Source organism: Canis lupus, chromosome 7 (assembly GCF_048164855.1).
Source record: "Canis lupus baileyi chromosome 7, mCanLup2.hap1, whole genome shotgun sequence".
NCBI lineage: Eukaryota > Metazoa > Chordata > Mammalia > Carnivora > Canidae > Canis > Canis lupus.
Window position 1 is genome coordinate 4,690,890 of NC_132844.1, and position 17,864 is coordinate 4,708,753.

The following is a 17,864-nucleotide window of genomic DNA, read 5'->3' on the forward strand; positions in this document are numbered from 1 at the left end:
TCTCATGCATTTATTGATTGCATTTTTAAGATATCCAGATTAATAATAGAATCTCTTTTCTTTCTTCCTTATCTCCCCTTAAGAGAGACTAAGGAGAGCCTTATAAATGAATAAAGACAAATAGAGAGATCTAGGAGAAGATTATATTGCCTCTCTTATGCCAACTTCATTCCTTTTTTTTTTTTTTTTTCCTCTATTTCCTTAGCAGTGAGTCTGACTAGATCATGGTACAGTAGGGTGGTTGATGGTAGCATGGACCCCACAAGCCCTCAGATTCATTCTGGTGTACTTAGCAAAAATAGCATCATTTTCTACCAATAAGAAGATGCTGTGTTCAAAGACTACCCTAAAATTAGCTATTTAGATAGGAGGAAAATTCTCACCAGAGACTTCATGACCTATTCCTTTTGGAAAATACTACCTCTTTAACCTAATAACATATATTACATCTTAACATTATGACTGCTTCATAAGGTACACAGAATGAATTAGAGGTTAGAATATGTTTTTGTTGTCACATATGTAGTGGCTTGTTATATTATCTCCCTTTAACAACATTTTTAAAACTTGCATCTACATTTTGACCCAATATGTAAAGCTTAATAAAACTAAGATTTTTTAATATTCAGAAGTGTGATTATCCTATATTTGAGGTTTTAATTGTTCAGTCCGACATGCATTACCTTGCACGTGTCTGTGAATCATCTTCAAAGTTAATACTGTTTTGTGGTTTTCATTCCTACTGGAGTTCTCATAAATTCTCCCTAGTCTTGATTAATACAAATGATTTTTTTTTTGGCATCAACAAATTTTATCACCTCACTATTCATCCCCTCTTCCAGATTGCTAATAAATATAGGCCGGAGGGGATGGCTTAGTGGTCTAAGCATCACATTTGAAATACCTAGAGTCCCTGGAACTGCAGGTTTGAATGTCAGCAGAGTCAACCCAGCTCATCATTCTTCCAAGGTAGATAAATGGAGTTCCATGCAGATTACTGTGTGGGGTCATTAGGACGAGATCTTTAAAAACCGAGGTTTGTTATGAGTGATACAAATCCCGTGTGTCTTTCTGAAAGAGTGGGGGTTTGATCAAAGTTTTGCACAAAATTTCCCTCTGAACTTGTTGTATGGTCTCTTATGCACTAGTCGACATCCTCCTTCCTGGAGGTCTCTGAACTCACATAGTAGTGCTACATTAGAGTTATAAACATTATAGGAACCTTTTAGGAGAAAAGTCCTCTTCAAAAGAAAGAAAATGTGATGATTTTGTATTGATGGCCACTGGCCCTGTGGCCACTCAGTTGCTAGTATGTTTCAATTCATGACAGTTGGCCATTGTTAAACTTTGTGCTTCCTTCTTAATTATCTAAATATATAACTTTTAAGGGATTTTAAATATTCTTTTTTTCTTTATGATAGCCTTCAGTAAGAAAGGGTGTGCTACCAAGAATGCTTGAAGAAATTTTGAAGACTAGACTCATGGTGAAACAGTCAATGAAGGCTTACAAGCAAGACAGAGCCCTTTCACGAATGCTCGATGCACGTCAACTAGGACTTAAGCTTATAGCAAATGTCACATTTGGCTATACAGCTGCGAATTTTTCTGGGAGAATGCCATGCATTGAGGTAAGTGATACAAAGCTGTAGTTTTTTCCAAGAGACTTAGCAGCATTAAATGAATATCTATTCATTGAAGTATTTTGTTTTGTTTAGACTAGAGTTTCATTTTCATGACATAAGATCAGTTTTTCTCATGTATACATACAGGATATTGGGGGTTTGGGGGTTTTCTCTGAGAACTCCTTATCATATACATATTTCTACATACCTAGATGAGCATACTGTAGCAAATTATTAGCATGAGATTTTAGTGCCACATTAATAGCAGTGCTTACATCCTTTGTACTAATTAATTCCATTTTAACGTATTGACAGATCTGATGTTAGGTTGGCCTCTACAAATGTCAGAATGACCAAACATTCCATGTTTACTAATGTACAATAGATATAAAGCGAAACCTTTGCAGAGGTAGTTGTAATTGAAAGACATTTTTCACAGAATAAGACTAATTTTTGCTATTTACTAAATTAGGGCGTTAATTTAACATGAATACAATATAGTGTGACAAAGAAATACAGTAACTTACCTAGTGATTGAGAATAGAGTAGACTTGTTTTATTGGTGATCTTTTTATGCCAAATGAAAGCCAGAACATGTTATACCATTTTATTCGTAGTAGTTCAAAAGGGGAAAGCAATGGAAGGATAAAGTCCCCACGCAGCACATAATGGGCAGAATAAACTATAAATACCTGTATAGCATGTAAGAAGCTCAAAGTTTCCACTTTTTTTCCGCAAGTAAAAAGCTGAACATACTGAAAAATCCAACAACTCTTCTTTAGAAATGAGGTCACAGGGCAAACCACTACCCCCAAAATTGAAGAGTCCAACAGGTAAATACAAGCAATCACAATTCACAAGAACAGAAACCCCAGAGCACAAACCTCTGCAGGAACCATGTTGTTCAGGAAATCTGAACTATAACTGATGAATTGCTGGAAATTCACTTTGGATAAGTCTGAGAGATTAAGACTCCAGGGCATCCAGTCATCAGGACCTCCACAGTTTTGTGAATTTTACCTCTAGGAGCTCAACCAGGTTCTTACAGGTTTTCTCCCACAGGAGAGAAATTCCCTTGTGCTTCTGGCACAGGGAGGGGAAAGGAGCCACTTTGAAATACACCAGAGCATTCTTTTCTTAACAAGATCTGCCTTCAGGCACAACTATTTAACTGGAGCCTAACTAACCTGAGAGGAAGAAAATACCCAGCTCCAAGTACTCTTGTCTTCTGTGTGAAGGAAGGGGAATATGCCAGCCCACTCTAACATCCTGTCCCACCAAAAATGGGGGAAAACCAGAAGCACATGCAAAGTCCCCAGTCCACAGAGATACAGTTTGACTGAAAGAACAAGACCTACTCATTGAGCTATAGAATACTTCCCCTCCCTCCACAGATTACCACCATTTAAAGACCTATATATAGTAGTCCTTTTTATCTGATACATCATATTCAGCTATCCAAAAAAAACAAAAATTATAAGACATACCGAAAACCAAAAAACAGAATTTGAAGAGACAGAACAAGCATCAGAACCAAACTTAGATGTGACAGGGATGTTGGAATTCTCAAACCGCAAATTTAAAACAACTATTAGAATGCTAAGAACTCTAAAAAAAAAACAAAAGGATGCTAAGAGCTCTAAATGGATCAAGTACACACACCCATGCAAGAACTGATGGGCAATGCAAACAGAGACACGCAGACACTAAGAAAGAACCAAAAAGAAATATGCTAGATATCAAAAACACTTCAACAGAAATGAAGAATGTCTTTGATAGGCTTATTATTGGTAGATTAGGTATGGCTGAGAAAAGAATCTCTGAATTTGAAGAAATCTCAATCAAAACTGATAAAACTGAAAAGCAAAGAGAAAAAAAGACTGAAAAAGACAGAATGTCCTAACCCTGGAGCAACTACAGAAATTGCTATTACATATAGCAGTTAGGGATTCCAGAAGGAGAAGTAAGAAAGGAACAAAAAATATTTGACACAGTAGTGACTGAGAATTTCCCCAAATTAATGTCAGACACCATAGATCCAGGAATTCAAAGAACACCAAACAGGATAAATGCTCATTTTCATAATACAGAAAATCAATAGTAAAATAAAAATCCTAAAAGAAGACAGGGGATAAAACATCTTGCCTGTACAGAAGCATAGATTAAGATTTACAACCAGGGCAGCCCCGGTGGCCCACCGGTTTAGCGCCACCTTCAGCCCAGGGTGTAATCCTGGAGACCCCGGATCGAGTCCCACATCAGGCTCCCTGCTTGGAGCCTGCTTCTCCCTCTGTCTCTCTCTCTGTCTCTCTCTCTCTCTCTCTCTCTCTCTCTGTCATGAATAAATAAAATCTTTATAAAAAAATTATAACCAACTTTTCCTCTGAAACATGCAAGAAGAGAATGTAGTAAATATTTAAAGTGTTGAGAGAAAAACACTCCAGCTTAGAAATCCATACCCTAAAAAATTATTGTCCAAAAGTGAAGGAGAAATGAAGACTTTCTCAGACAAAAATTGAGGGAATTTGTTGGTGATAGACCTGCCTTGCAAGAAATGTTATAAGAAATTCTTTAGAGGGAAGGAAAATGATAGGTGAGAAACTCAGATCTATATTAAAAAAACACAATAGTGAAGTCAAAATAAACACTTATTTTTCTTATTCTTAACTAATCTAACAGATAACAATATCTTTGAAAATAATAACAACAATGTATTTGATTATATGTATGCTTATGTATGAGTAAAATGAATGATAGAAATGACAAAAGGGTTGGGAGGAATTTGGATTATTTCATTATTATAAAGTACTTGCACTACTGTGGACTAGTGTAGTATTTGAAAGTGGTATATTCCAAGGCCAAAACAAAGCAAAGAAAAAACTACTCATCAGAACCCAGCACAATTTACTCAGAATTATAAGTGAAATAAATTACTGTTTTAAACCAAAAAAAAAAAAAAAAAGAGTCAACTCAACATTTAACTCACTAGGTATTTGTTTGCTGACAGCTTCTCCTAAAATACGATTTGGTTTCATGTTTATTTAATAATTTAATAGTTTAACATAGCTATTTTAATGAGGTTATTTTAACCATTTCAAACAAAGCCCAGAGAAAAATCCAAAGGTCCTTGGCAATAAAACACAATCTTGATTCTCAAAAAAAAAGTGATACATTGAAAGTAAATGTATATTGCAAAATCTAAGGCAACCACTTTTGTAAAAAGAGAAATAAAAATAATTGATGTGTAAGAAAGAGAAAATGGAATCCTATCAAAAAATGAAAACCACAAAAGGCAGAAAAAGAGTGGAAAACAAAAATAACAAAAAGGACAACATGTAGGAAAAAAAACTAATAAGAATGAAGTTTAACTCAACAGCATAACCAACTGAATATAGTGGGCACTTATAGACTGCTTCATACAACACCCAAATATGCATTCTTCTCAAGCTCACATGGAATATGCACCAAGACAGACCACATTCTGGGTCATAAGACACACCTTAACAAATTTAAAAGAACATAAATCATATAATATCTACTCTTAAATCACAGTACAATTAAACTAGGTATCAGTAACAGAAAGAGCTGGAAAATCCCCACATGTTTAGAGATTAAACACCACATCTCTAAATAACACATGGGTCGAAGAAAAAAATTTTTTTAATATTTTTAACTAAAGGAAAACACAACTTATCACAGTTTGTGGGAATCAGCAAAAGTAGCCCTTGAGGGAAATTTATAATATTGAATCCATTATTAGAAAAAAAAATCTAAAACTAATTATCTAAGCTTCCACCTTAGAAAACTAGAAAAACAATAAATTAAATCCAAAGTGAACTGAAGAAAAGTAATAATAAAAATTATATCAGAAATCAGGATGCCAGGGTGGTTCACTAGTTGGGCACCTGCCCTTGGCTCAGGTCGTGATCCTGGGATCTGCGATCGAGTCCCGCATCAGATTCCCTGCAAGGAGCCTGCTTCTCCCTCTGCCTGTCTCTCTCAGTCTGTGTCTCTCATGAATAAATAAATAAATCTTTTTTAAAAAATGTATCAGAAATCAATGAAATTGCAAACAAATCAAGTGAGAAAATCAAAGAACCCCAAAGCTAGTTCTTTGAAAAGACTTAATAAAATCAATAAGCCTTCAGCCAGCCTAAGAAAAAGAAGAAAGAGGACACAAATTGCTAATATCAGAAATGAAAGAAGAGACATCACTTTAGGTCCCATGAACATTAGAAAGACAATCCAAGGATACTACAAACACAAATTTGATATCCTAGATGAAATGACCAATTATTTAAAAGTTGTAATCTGTCAAAACTTACACAGAAAGAGTCTGAAATAGGCTTATATCTCTTAAAGAAATTAAATTAATAACCTTCCAAAATAGAAGGTACCAGACCTAGATGGGTTTACTGGTAAATTCTACCAAACATTTAATGGAAAAAATTTTACCAATTCTCTACAATCTCTTTCAGAAAATAGAAGCAGAAGGAATACTTTTTTTTTTTTTTAACTAATGTATTTATTTATTTATGATAGTCACAGAGAGAGAGAGAGAGAGGCAGAGACACAGGCAGAGGGAGAAGCAGGCTCCATGCACCGGGAGCCCGATGTGGGACTCGATCCTGGGTCTCCAGGATCGTGCCCTGGGCCAAAGGCAGGCACCAAACCACTGCGCCACCCAGGGATCCAGAAGGAATACTTTCTAACACATTTTGTGAGGCCAGCATAATCCTAATACCAAAACCAAAGACATTACAAGAAAACCAGACACCAGTATCTCTCATGAACATAGCTGTAAAAATTTTTAACGAATGTTAGCAACTCAAATCCAGCAATGTATAAAAACAATTATATACCACAACCAAGTGGGGTTTATCCCAGGCATGCAAGGCTGATAAAACATTCATAAATCAACTAGTGAGTTCCAACACATCATACACAGGCTAAGTAATAAAAGCTACATGAGGGACACCTGGGTGGCTCAGCGATTGAGCATCTGCCTTTGGCTCAGGATGTGATCCCAGAGTCCCAGGATCGAGTTCCATATCAGGCAGGCTCCTTGCATGGAGCCTGCATCTCCTATCTCTCTCTCTCTCTCTCTCTCTCTCTAATGAATAAGTAAATAAAATCTTGAAAAGAAAAGCTACATGATCATAACAACAGATACAGAGAAAGCATTTGACAAAATCCAATCATAAAAACCTTCAGTAAACTAGGAAGAGAGGAACTTTCTCAGCTTTATAAAGAATATACAAAAAAACAAAAAACAAAACAAAACCCCACAAGCTTACAGCTAATATCATACTTAGCTATGAAAACCTTGAAGCTTTCCCACTGAGGTTGGGAACAAGGCAGGAATGACCCCTCTCACCACCACTGATTTTCAACATCATAGAAGAACTGGAAGCTAGGGGATCCCTGGGTGGCGCAGCGGTTTAGCACCTGCCTTTGGCCCAGGGCGCGATCCTGGAGACCCAGGATCGAATCCCACGTTGGGCTCCCGGTGCATGGAGCCTGCTTCTCCCTCTGCCTGTGTCTCTGCCCCTCTCTCTCTCTCACTGTGTGCCTATCATAAATAAATAAAATTAAAAAAAAAAAAGAACTAGAAGCTAATGCAGTAAGACAAATAAAGGACTTAAAAGGTATACAGATTGGGAAGGAAGAAATAAAACTATCTTTGTTATATATGGCATAATTTTCTATGTAGAAAATCCAAAAGAATTAACAAAAAATCCTAAACCTAATAAGCAGTTATAGCAGGGTTGCAGAATACAGGGTTAGTACAACAGAAGTCAGTCACTTTCCTGTATACCAGCAATGAACAAATGAAACTTGAAATTAAAAATGTAACACCATTTATATTAAGTACCCCCCAAAATGAAATACTTCAGTATAAATCTAACAAAGTATGTATGAGATCTCTGAGGAAAATGACACAACTAGTGAAAGAAATGCAAGAAGAGCTAAATAAAAGGAAAAATATTCCATGTTGATAGATAAGAAGACTCTGTATTGTCAAGATGTCAGTTCATATCAATTTGATGTATAAATTGAATGCAATCCTAGTTAAAATACCAGCAAGTTATTTTATGGATATTGACTAACTGATTTTAAAGTTTACATGAAGAGGTAAAAGGTCTAGAATAGACAAGATAATTTTGAAGAATAAACTCATAGGACTAACAGTACCTGACTTTAAGACTTATTATAAAGCTACACGAATCAAGGTAGTGTGTAGTATTGGCCAAAGAGCAGATAAATAGATTAGTGGATCTATTTATAGATAAATAGAGTAGAGATTACAGAAGTAGACCCACATAAATACAGTCATCTGATCTTTAACAGAGGAGCAAAAGCAATATGATGTAGTGAAGATAGAAAAAGGTTTTTTCAATAAATGGTGCTAGGATATCCACAAACAAGAAAGAGAATCTAGACACAGACCTTATACCCGTCACAAATATTAACTCAAATTGGATCACAGAACTAAATATAAAACACAAAACTATAAATATAAAACTTCTAGAAAAAACAGGAAAAAATCTAGATGATCTTGAATTTGGTAATGGCTTTTTAGGTGCAATGCCAAAGGTACAGTGTATAAAAGAAAAGATTGATAAGCTGAACTTCATTAAAATAATTTTCTGCTCGGGATCCCTGGGTGGCGCAGCGGTTTGGCGCCTGCCTTTGGCCCAGGCGCGATCCTGGAGACCCGGGATCGAATCCCACGTCGGGCTCCCGGTGCATGGAGCCTGCTTCTCCCTCTGCCTGTGTCTCTGCCTCTCTCTCTCTCTCTCTGTGACTATCATAAAAAAAAATAATAATAATAATAATAATTTTCTGCTCTGCAAAGGACACTCAGGTGTGAAAAGATAAAAACATGAACTTGGAGAATGCAGGGGTTGGTGGCACTGACCCCCTATGGAGTCAAAAAATCCATGAATAACTGTTGATTCTCCAAAATTTAACTACAAATAGTCCAGTAGTCTTAATGATAACATAAACAACACATATTTTGTATGTCATGTGTATTATGTGTGGTATTCTTAAAATTAAGTTAGAAAAATGAAAATGTTACTAAAATAAAAGAAAATATATTTTCAATACCATATAGTATTTATTGGAAAAACCCACATATAAGGGGACCCATACAGCTCAAGCCTGTGTTCAAGAGTCAGCTGTATATACACCACATTTTCTTTATCCATTCATCTGTCAGTACACACTTAGGTTGCTTCCACGTCTTGGCTATTGTAAATAATGCTGCAGTGAACCTAGGGGCGCAGATATCATTTACAGGTATTGTTTTCATTTCCATCAGATATATACCCAGTAGTGGAATTGCTGGATCACTTGGTATTTCTGTTTTTAATTTTTTGAGGAACCTCCACATTGTTCTCTGTAGTGGCTACACCAGTTTGCAGTCCCACCATTGGTAACAAGGGTTCCCTTTTTTCCACATCCTTGCCAACACTCCTCTTCAGGGAATTTTCACCTTAAATATTTTTCTCATTATAACTTTTCAGGATCCCAACTAAACTGTAAAGCCCAGTTATTTTCCCTTTTTTTTTTTTTAAATCCTCTTAGCCCTGTAACGTTTGTAATGTTCAAACTGGAACCATCTGGCACAAAGTAGCAGAATCACTTTTAATTACCACTCCTTCCTTCCTTCCCTCTTCCCCCTCCTGCTGCTGACTCCTTGGCCCTGCAAGGTCTTGCGGGCAGCTGCAAGAATTCAGACTCTTCAGTGTAATTAAAATAGGCCAGAGTAGGCAGTGGGAGGCAGACATTTAGGATCAGCATGTGTATGTCTCAAAGCATATTTGACTCTGACACTAGATGGCTCACCCTTCCAGCTATTTGCCAGCATATATTTTAAAGTTTATCTTGTTTTGAAAGTGGCAACAGGGATCCCTGCGTGGCGCAGCGGTTTAGCACCTGCCTTTGGCCCAGGGCGCGATCCTGGAGACCCGGGATCGAATCCCATGTCGGGCTCCCGGTGCATGGAGCCTGCTTCTCCCTCTGCCTGTGTCTCTGCCCCTCTCTCTCTCTCTCTCTCTGTGACTATCATAAATAAATAAATAAATAAATAAATAAATAAATAAATAAATAAATAAATAAATAAATAAATAAATAAATGCAACAGATGACATTGAATCTTTCATTCAAACTTGAATTTCAACTAGATAACATGATTTTTAAAAAATCTCAGGATATAGTTCATATTCTCAAGGTTATCTTTTTTTTTTTTTTAAGATTTTATTTATTTATTCATGAGAGACGCACAGAGGTAGAAACATGAGTAGAGGCAGAAGCAGGCTCCCTGTGGGGAACCCAATGCAGGACTCATTCCCATGATCCTGGGATCACAACTTGAGCCAAGGCAGACGCTCAACCACTGAGCCACCCAGGCGCCCCTCAGGATTTTCTTAATACCCAAATTACATTTCTGCTACCATTTAGTCTTTTGTTCATTTAATATTTCCTTTTAAAAGCAGCTATAAATAGCCTTTAAAACACATATTCAATCCTACATTTAATTCAGGTGATTCAAATTTCATAGTAAAAGGAGGATAATTGTTACTATTGTTTGCTTCTTAACACAAAAATGCATGATTCTTATTTTAAAATTTTTAAAGGAAAGCTCCATTTATGCCAAAGGGCAATTTTCCCAAACCCTTAGCTTTTATGAGTTTAATAAATGAAGCAGCAGTCCTATGCTGGTATCTTTACTTAACTATAAAATATAATTAGTTTGTCATATTTGTCAAGATCTACTATCTTTTTTGTTAGCTTATGACATGATCTTTGTTTCACTAATCACTAATGAAAGTACCCTTGTTAGGGGCACCTAGCTGGCTCAGTTGGTGAAGCATGCAACTCGAGCTTGAGTTCAGGCCCCATGTTGGGTGGAGAGATCACTTAAAAAAAAAAAAAAAAAGGTATCCTTGTTAGACATATATCTGCTACTTAATTTAAATTGAACACTTGAGGGATCCCTGGATGGCTCGGCGGTTTAGCGCTTGCCTTCAGCCCTGGGCCTGATCCTGGAGACCCAGGATCGTGTCCCTCATCGGGCTCCCTGCATGGGGCCTACTTCTCCCTCTGCCTGTGTCTCTGCCTCTCTCTCGCTCTCTCTGTGTCTCTCATAAATCAATAAATAAAATCTTTTTAATAAATAAATAAATTGAACACTTGATTTTCCATCATATAATGATACATTTTTCCTTGTATTCTGTATTACCTAAAAATTATATATAACCAATCATTGAGATTGAAGTTCAGACATTGACTTTTATGATAACTGAAGAAATGTATAACACTACAAAAAATTTTTTTAAGATATGCATACACACACTCAAGCACATACATGGAACAATTTCCTGGCTAATTGATTATAAAGGCATATAAGGAAGTCCTTGAATAAACAAGGCTTATTCTTCCAGGAATCAAATGAAGCTTTGTACCTTGTTTTGCTTTTGGTGGGTTTTTATTTTAGATTTTATTTATTTATTCATGAGAGACAGAGAGAGGGAAGCAGAGATAGAGGGGAGAAGTAGGCTCCCCACAGAGTGTGGAGTCTGAAGTGGGGCTTAGTCCCAGGACCTTAGGGTCATGACCTGAGCTGAAGGCAGACACTTAACCAACTGAGCCACCCAGGTGCCCCAAAGCTGCGTACCTTGTGTAAAGTGCAATCTGTTTTACTTACTAATACACTGACAGACGAGTCTGTGTATTGATAGGTTCCTTTCTTTAAATTCTTTACCTTAAGATGCCTGGGTGGCTCAGTCAGTTATGCATCTGGGGTTCTGGGATCAAGTCTCATGTTGGGCTCCCTGCTCCATGGGGAGCCTGCTTCTCCCTCTGCCTCTGCTGCTCCCCTTGCTTGTACTCACTCTCTCTGTCAAATAAGTAAAATTTTTTTTTAATTCTATACCTTATTTTCTTCTTGAGTCCTTATAGAAAGAATGACACAGAAGATTGTTTTGTTTTCTTTTTTACATCCTTTTCTCTTTGTTTCATTTTTAGGAATATTTAGTAATGAAAATTAAGTATTCTATGTTAAAACCTATTGATTTATACTAAGCTATGTTAAGAAATTACTTCCGATGTGTTTGTACCAACAGGTTGGTGATAGTATTGTTCACAAAGCCAGAGAGACCTTGGAGCGAGCTATTAAACTGGTGAATGATACCAAGAAATGGGGCGCTAGGGTTGTATATGGAGATACTGACAGGTAATGAACTTTCTGCTTTGGGAATCTCTTCAGATGCTCATTCCAGTGTTTCAAATGGCTTAAGGGTAATCTTTCCTAAAAACAGAATTCTCCTTAAGTCCTTCCCAGTCCTTACGATTTTGTGATCAGAATTAGCACAAGTCCTGAATTAACAGAAAATTTAAGTGTCCTGAGCCACAGACTTGTAGAGATTCCTGTGGCATCCCTGTAGGTAGCCAGGTAGATAACAATCTGCAAAAATACTGTATACACAAGAGTCTAGTCTTTAAAGAAACCGCTTTTAAGTTAAGTTGGCATGATTCTGATTGTAGTTAGTTTGTTTAGCTGTTTAGCCTTTAAGATCTTGAAAAATTCAGGGACACCTGGGTGGCTCAGTCAATTACTGACTTCGGCTCAGGTCATGATCTCAGGGTCATGAGATCATGCCCCGTATAAGACTCCACCCTCATCATGGAGTCTGCTGTCCCTCTGTCTGCTCCTCTCCTGCCACTTTGGCACTCACCCTCTCTCTCAGATAAATAAATATAATCTTAAAAAAAACAAAAACAAAAACAGATCTTTAAGAATTCAAACCAAAAAACACAAACTCACAGAATGTCAGAACTGAAGAGAACTCTGGTGCTATTCAGGTCAGCAGTTTTCACATTGTTGGGAAAGACCATCAGAGACACATTCTCAGGTGTTGCCTAAAAGCAGATTCCCCAGACAAGAAACTTGTCTAAAATCATCCAACTAGTCAGCAGTGATGCCATAAATCAATACTTAGTGCTTTTTTTATTCCTAGCTAGTACTTTCTCATTGTCAGAATCCATAGGTATTTTGATTCTAATCAAAGAAATGTGTTCACAGTATTCGAGCTTTTGCTGTCCATTCACTATCTGATTCATTCAACAAATGTTTATTGAAATATACTGTATGATGGCAAGTCACTCTAGAACTTGCATTATCAATAGGAACAGTATCACTAATAGGGTACAAATTGGTTCCTAGGAAGCAAAACTTAAATAGTACAATGTGTTTGGGCCCCACAGAGTTCAACCCCATCCAACAATATTTTTTAATCCTTAGTAATTATTTTCTCTTATTAAATTACTTTTAACTTTTCCTTTGAGAAGACAATAAAAGTTTGAGAAACACTGCTTCAGGAATAATAATGCTTAGTAAAGTGAAAAGTTCTTAACTGAGAGGCGATCTGAATTCTCTTTTCTAGCTGTACTCCTGATTGTATGGTCATTAACAAATCACTTAGCCTCTCTGATCAGAATGAAGGAAATCCGATAGATGATGGTGAATGACCATTGCCTCCCTCCAATTTCATGACTGCTAATTTTATGAATCTTGAGGTCTAGCTAAGGGAAATCAGTTACGAAAACGTCAAAATTAGTGTTTGAAGAGTGTTGCTCTTTCTAAAGCAGTTATGCATTATTGTCCATTTAGAAAGTATAATAAACACACTGAATTCTTTTTTTCAATTAAATATTTTTTATTAAAATATAATTGACATACAGTATTAGCTTCTGGTGTACAATGCAGTGATCTGACAATTATATCCATTGTAAAATGTTCACCATGATAAGTGTAGCTACCAGTTGTCACCTAAAAAGTTATTACAGTATTATTAATTAGTGGTTCAAACAATTATTTTATACAATAGTGCTTCGCAATTATATTTATTGCTCCCTAATGGAATATGATTTCCCATCATCTAGAGTTCTCTAGAATCTCTTGGGTCAACTGTACTCAAATTTTTAAAATTATTTTTTGAAAAAGAATCTCTTGGGAAATTCATCTGAGTATAATTGAGAAAGGCCTCCTAAGTTATTCTAATAGCCCCATTCACCCCCTGCCATGTGACAGTCACTGTTCTATATGTATACTTGAATCTCCCAACACAAAGATAAATGTTATTTAACTAGATTAAAAGCACCAGTGACAAACTCACTTTAAAACATTTTTCTCTTTTTGTAGGCTAATCACCTCCATTCTGTTAAGTGACCTTCCCTTAGTCTTGGCCACCTGTCTTGAAGCTTAGCTAAAATAAAACTGGCCAAAACAACATAGATGGACTGAAACCCACTAACTACTGGGTAAAATCTCATATATATACCCTATAATAATAATTTTTAAGCTCTCAACTCCATCGAAGTATAATTTTGAACAAAAAAATGCACTATTTTTAAAAAGAAAATGCACAGTGTATACATAGTTCAGTATACACATGTATAGATCTATTTGACCAGTCACCACCTCAGTTAGGGTGCAGAACATTTTTATCAATGTAGAAAGTTCCATCTACCCTTTCACAGTCCCTCACTTTAATTGCCTACCACCAGGCAACCACTTACCTGATTTCTATTACCACAGCTTAGTTTCTCCTGTCCTAGAAATAAAAATGTGTACATAGGAACTTTAATTTCAAAGTGTCTTCATCATCACTGTGCCTGACCATTTTAAGCATAGTGATCTTTTAAAAAAACAAAAGTTTGGTAGTTATATCTCAAATCAAACATACCCTTAGCATATGACTTAACAATTCTACTCCTGGATAGTTACCTAAATGAAATTTAAATTTAGGTCCACACAAAGACTTGATACAAATGTTTATTGCAGCTTTATTTATAATAGTCCAAAACCACAAACAATACAAATTTCCACCAAAGGGTGAATGAATAAACAAACATGGCATATCTATACAATGGAATACTACTCAGCAATAAAAAAGGAATCAGTTACTGTTACTTCAGCAACATAGATGAATCTCAAAAATATGCTGAAAGAAGCCAGACATAAGAGAGTACACACTGTATGGTTCCATTAATATGAAATTCTTAGAGGGGGGAAAAAAACACCTAATCTATAGTAACGAAAAGCAGGTCTTCTGTTGCCTGTGGCCAGGAGTGGAGAACTATTACAAAAGAGTACAGGGGAATTTTGGGGGGGTGATGAAAATTTCCTTAGTTTTTTAAGGCTATCATAGATTTAGTGGCTTAAACAACAGAAATTTACTTTCTCATAGTTCTAGAGGCTTGAAGTTCAAGATCAAGTGTTGGGAAATACGGTTTCTCTTGAAGCCTCTCTGTTTAGCTTGCAGGTGGTCACCTTCTTTCTGTGTCCTCACATGACCTTTCCTTTGTTCATGAGCATGCCTGGTGTTCTTTTGTATATTCAGATATTCCCTATTTATAACACCAGTAACAGTAGGCTCATCCTAACCACCTAACTTAGAGCCTCCTTTTAACTTAATCACCTCTTTGAAGGTCCTATCTCCAAGTATACTTGGATTCTGAGGTACTGGGGTTAGGGCTTCAGCATATGAATTTTAGGGGGACCCAGTGCAGCCCGTAACAAGTCTGTGCATTTGTCAGCATGAAACTGTACACTTAAGATGTATTCATTTTATTATATGCAAATTATATCTCAGCAAAGTTGATTTTTGAAAATCTTTCAAAAGGAGATTTTAAATCTATTTTAAAAATAAAGCTTTATTGATAAAATCAGATGGGCCTAACAAAAAAATATTATAGAAAGCTTCAAGTGTTTCAGAGTATATTAAAATTTAGATTAAGACCAGTTTTATTTTAAAGATCTTAATACTGAATAAATATTCATTTTTCTTACGCTTTTCATATCAGACTCTAAATGCTATCTTCAGTATTGACAAAGCAAGAGCTTTTCCAAAGAAACCATCCAAATGAGATTTAAAGTCCAATATAAAAACATTTAAGAAATATGAGATTGGTTTATGTGGATGGACTAGGAACAAGAATCTTAAGGTCATGTTTCAAAATATTTTTCATTTCTACTATTTAATATCTTTCCATTAAAATTATAAGTGAAGGGGCACTTGGGTGGCTCAGTCAGTTAAACATCTGACTCTTGATTTCAGCTCAGTGTGGAGTCTGCCTGAGATTTTTCTTTCCCTCTCTGCCCTTCCTCCCTCCCTCCCTCCCTCCCTCCCTCCCTCTCTCTCTCTCTCTCTCTCTCTCCAAATAAATAAAATTTACAAAAAAATTATATGTGAAGATCAACTTTATAATCTCCCTTTTTAAAATATATTTATTGACCATTATCTCTGTTAGTCACAGATTGTGCTATTATAAAGTTAACTAGATTATGTTAGAGAAAAATGCCCAGTGCTTTAGTTTTTTGGTTTTGTGGTGTATTTTTTTTTGTTGTTGCTTTTTTTTGGGGGGGTAAGATTGATTGATTGATTGATGAGACACAGAGAGAGAGAGAGTCAGAGACATAGAGGGAGAAAAGCAGGTTCCCTGCAGGGAGCCTGATGTGGGACTCAATCCAAGGACCCCGGGATCACGTCCTGAGCCAAAGGCAGACATTCAACCACTGAGCTAACCAGGTGTCCTGGTATTTTGTTTTTATTGGGGTTTTTATTGTTTTTTGTTTTATTTTTTGTATTGCAGGTTTTTATTTATATTAGAAATCCTTCATTGTTGACCTGCATATACTGCCGTTGGAATTGTACATTAGAAATAATGTTTCTGAAAACCAGATTGACCATATCTTTCAAAAAATATTTTTAGTGTATACCATTTACCCAGAAATTTCACTGATAGAAATTTGTTCTAAGCATACAATGTAAGTTCTTTCTATATAAAAGATATTATGCTAGGAGAGGTATGCCAAATTATCATATATGAAATATTTAGCAAAAGAATTTAACCAAATTTCAATGATGGAAGTTTAGTTAAATTATAATCTACCCATACATTGAAATATAGTACTACTGTTAAAATAATGTAAAAGAACTAAGTGACATGGGAATGTGTTAAGATGTACAATTAAATGAAAGGAGAAAGTTATCCAACAATAATGATCTGTGATCCCAAATGAGAAGAGATTTACAGGTATACCCAGAAAGGTTTGTAGTACCTTTTTTCTGAATGATAAGATTAGGTGGTTATTGCTCTTTATGTTTTCTAGCATTTCTTCAGTGAACATATATTACAAAATATATGTGTGTCTTTTTTAAGCTGGGTGGTTCTAGAAGGAAATTTCCTCCCATATCACAAGTAATCTTTATAATCACATTCTCTCTTATTTTATGACTGATGTAATTTTATGTTCTATGAAGCCATTATTGTCTAGGAATCACTCCAAGACCTTTTTGGCAGCTCTGATAGCTGAGCTGATCTGTGGTAGCCAAACTAGAAATGTTAGATGTGTTAAAGATCTGTAATAAGATATACAAGGAAAGTGTAGTAAAACTAGAAAGCAACTTAATAAGGAAGAGTAAGGGGGGTAAAGTTCTTTGGTATTAGACTATTAGCCAGAAAAGTTACTCTTGATGAAATTTTTTGTTACAATGACTTCCTTGTTTTTAATCCTCTTAGTATGTTTGTGCTACTGAAAGGAGCCACTAAGGAGCAGTCTTTTAAGATTGGTCAGGAAATTGCTGAAGCTGTAACTGCTACCAATCCTAAACCAGTGAAATTGAAGTTTGAAAAGGTAAGAGAAATGTAATAAATGCTAGTAAGCACATAAAATTCACATACCTTCTAGAGATTTTGTACTTGCACAATACATTTTTAGAATCAATAACAGTATATGGGTCTACAAGGTGTTAAATTATTTTCCCTTAGTCTTGTGCAATTTTCTCAAAAATTTTTTAGTAATGTCTGTAAAGAAAAAGGTTGTTCCAGTTGACTGTAACTGTGTAACAGACCACACCCAAACTTAATGGTGTAAAACAGTTACCCTTTTTATTATGCTTAAAGATTTTATGGGTCAGGAATTCAGAAAGGGTGCTGCATAGCTGGCGTTGCTCCACAATGCCTAGGTCCTTAGCTAGGAAAACTTAAAGGTTGAATGAAGGTGATCCAACCAACAGCTAATGGCTGAAATCACCCAAAGCTTTGCTCACTCTAATGTCTAGGGGTTGATGCTGGCTCCTCTTTGGCACATCATCTAAGGCTGTCAGCTGGGACGCCTACACTGACTGGTCTTTCCCTGGGACATGTGTTCTTCCTCATAGCATTATG

General features: G+C 36.0%; 1 protein-coding gene across 6 annotated transcripts in view; it reads left to right on the plus strand.

The window, feature by feature from the left end:
* Positions 1-17,864, plus strand: part of REV3L (REV3 like, DNA directed polymerase zeta catalytic subunit) — a 177,340-nt gene that overhangs the window by 144,304 nt on the left and 15,172 nt on the right. For 4 of the 6 annotated variants that reach the window (XM_072831739.1, XM_072831736.1, XM_072831738.1 and 1 more), the window contains 3 exons: positions 1,422-1,628; positions 11,756-11,865; positions 17,217-17,331. In XM_072831739.1, the coding sequence (XP_072687840.1) occupies positions 1,422-1,628; positions 11,756-11,865; positions 17,217-17,331 (432 nt within the window). Of the gene's footprint in view, positions 1-842; positions 970-1,421; positions 1,629-11,755; positions 11,866-17,216; positions 17,332-17,864 lie in introns of all 6 variants that reach the window. The other 2 variants (XR_012033687.1, XR_012033686.1) reach the window with 2 other exon arrangements.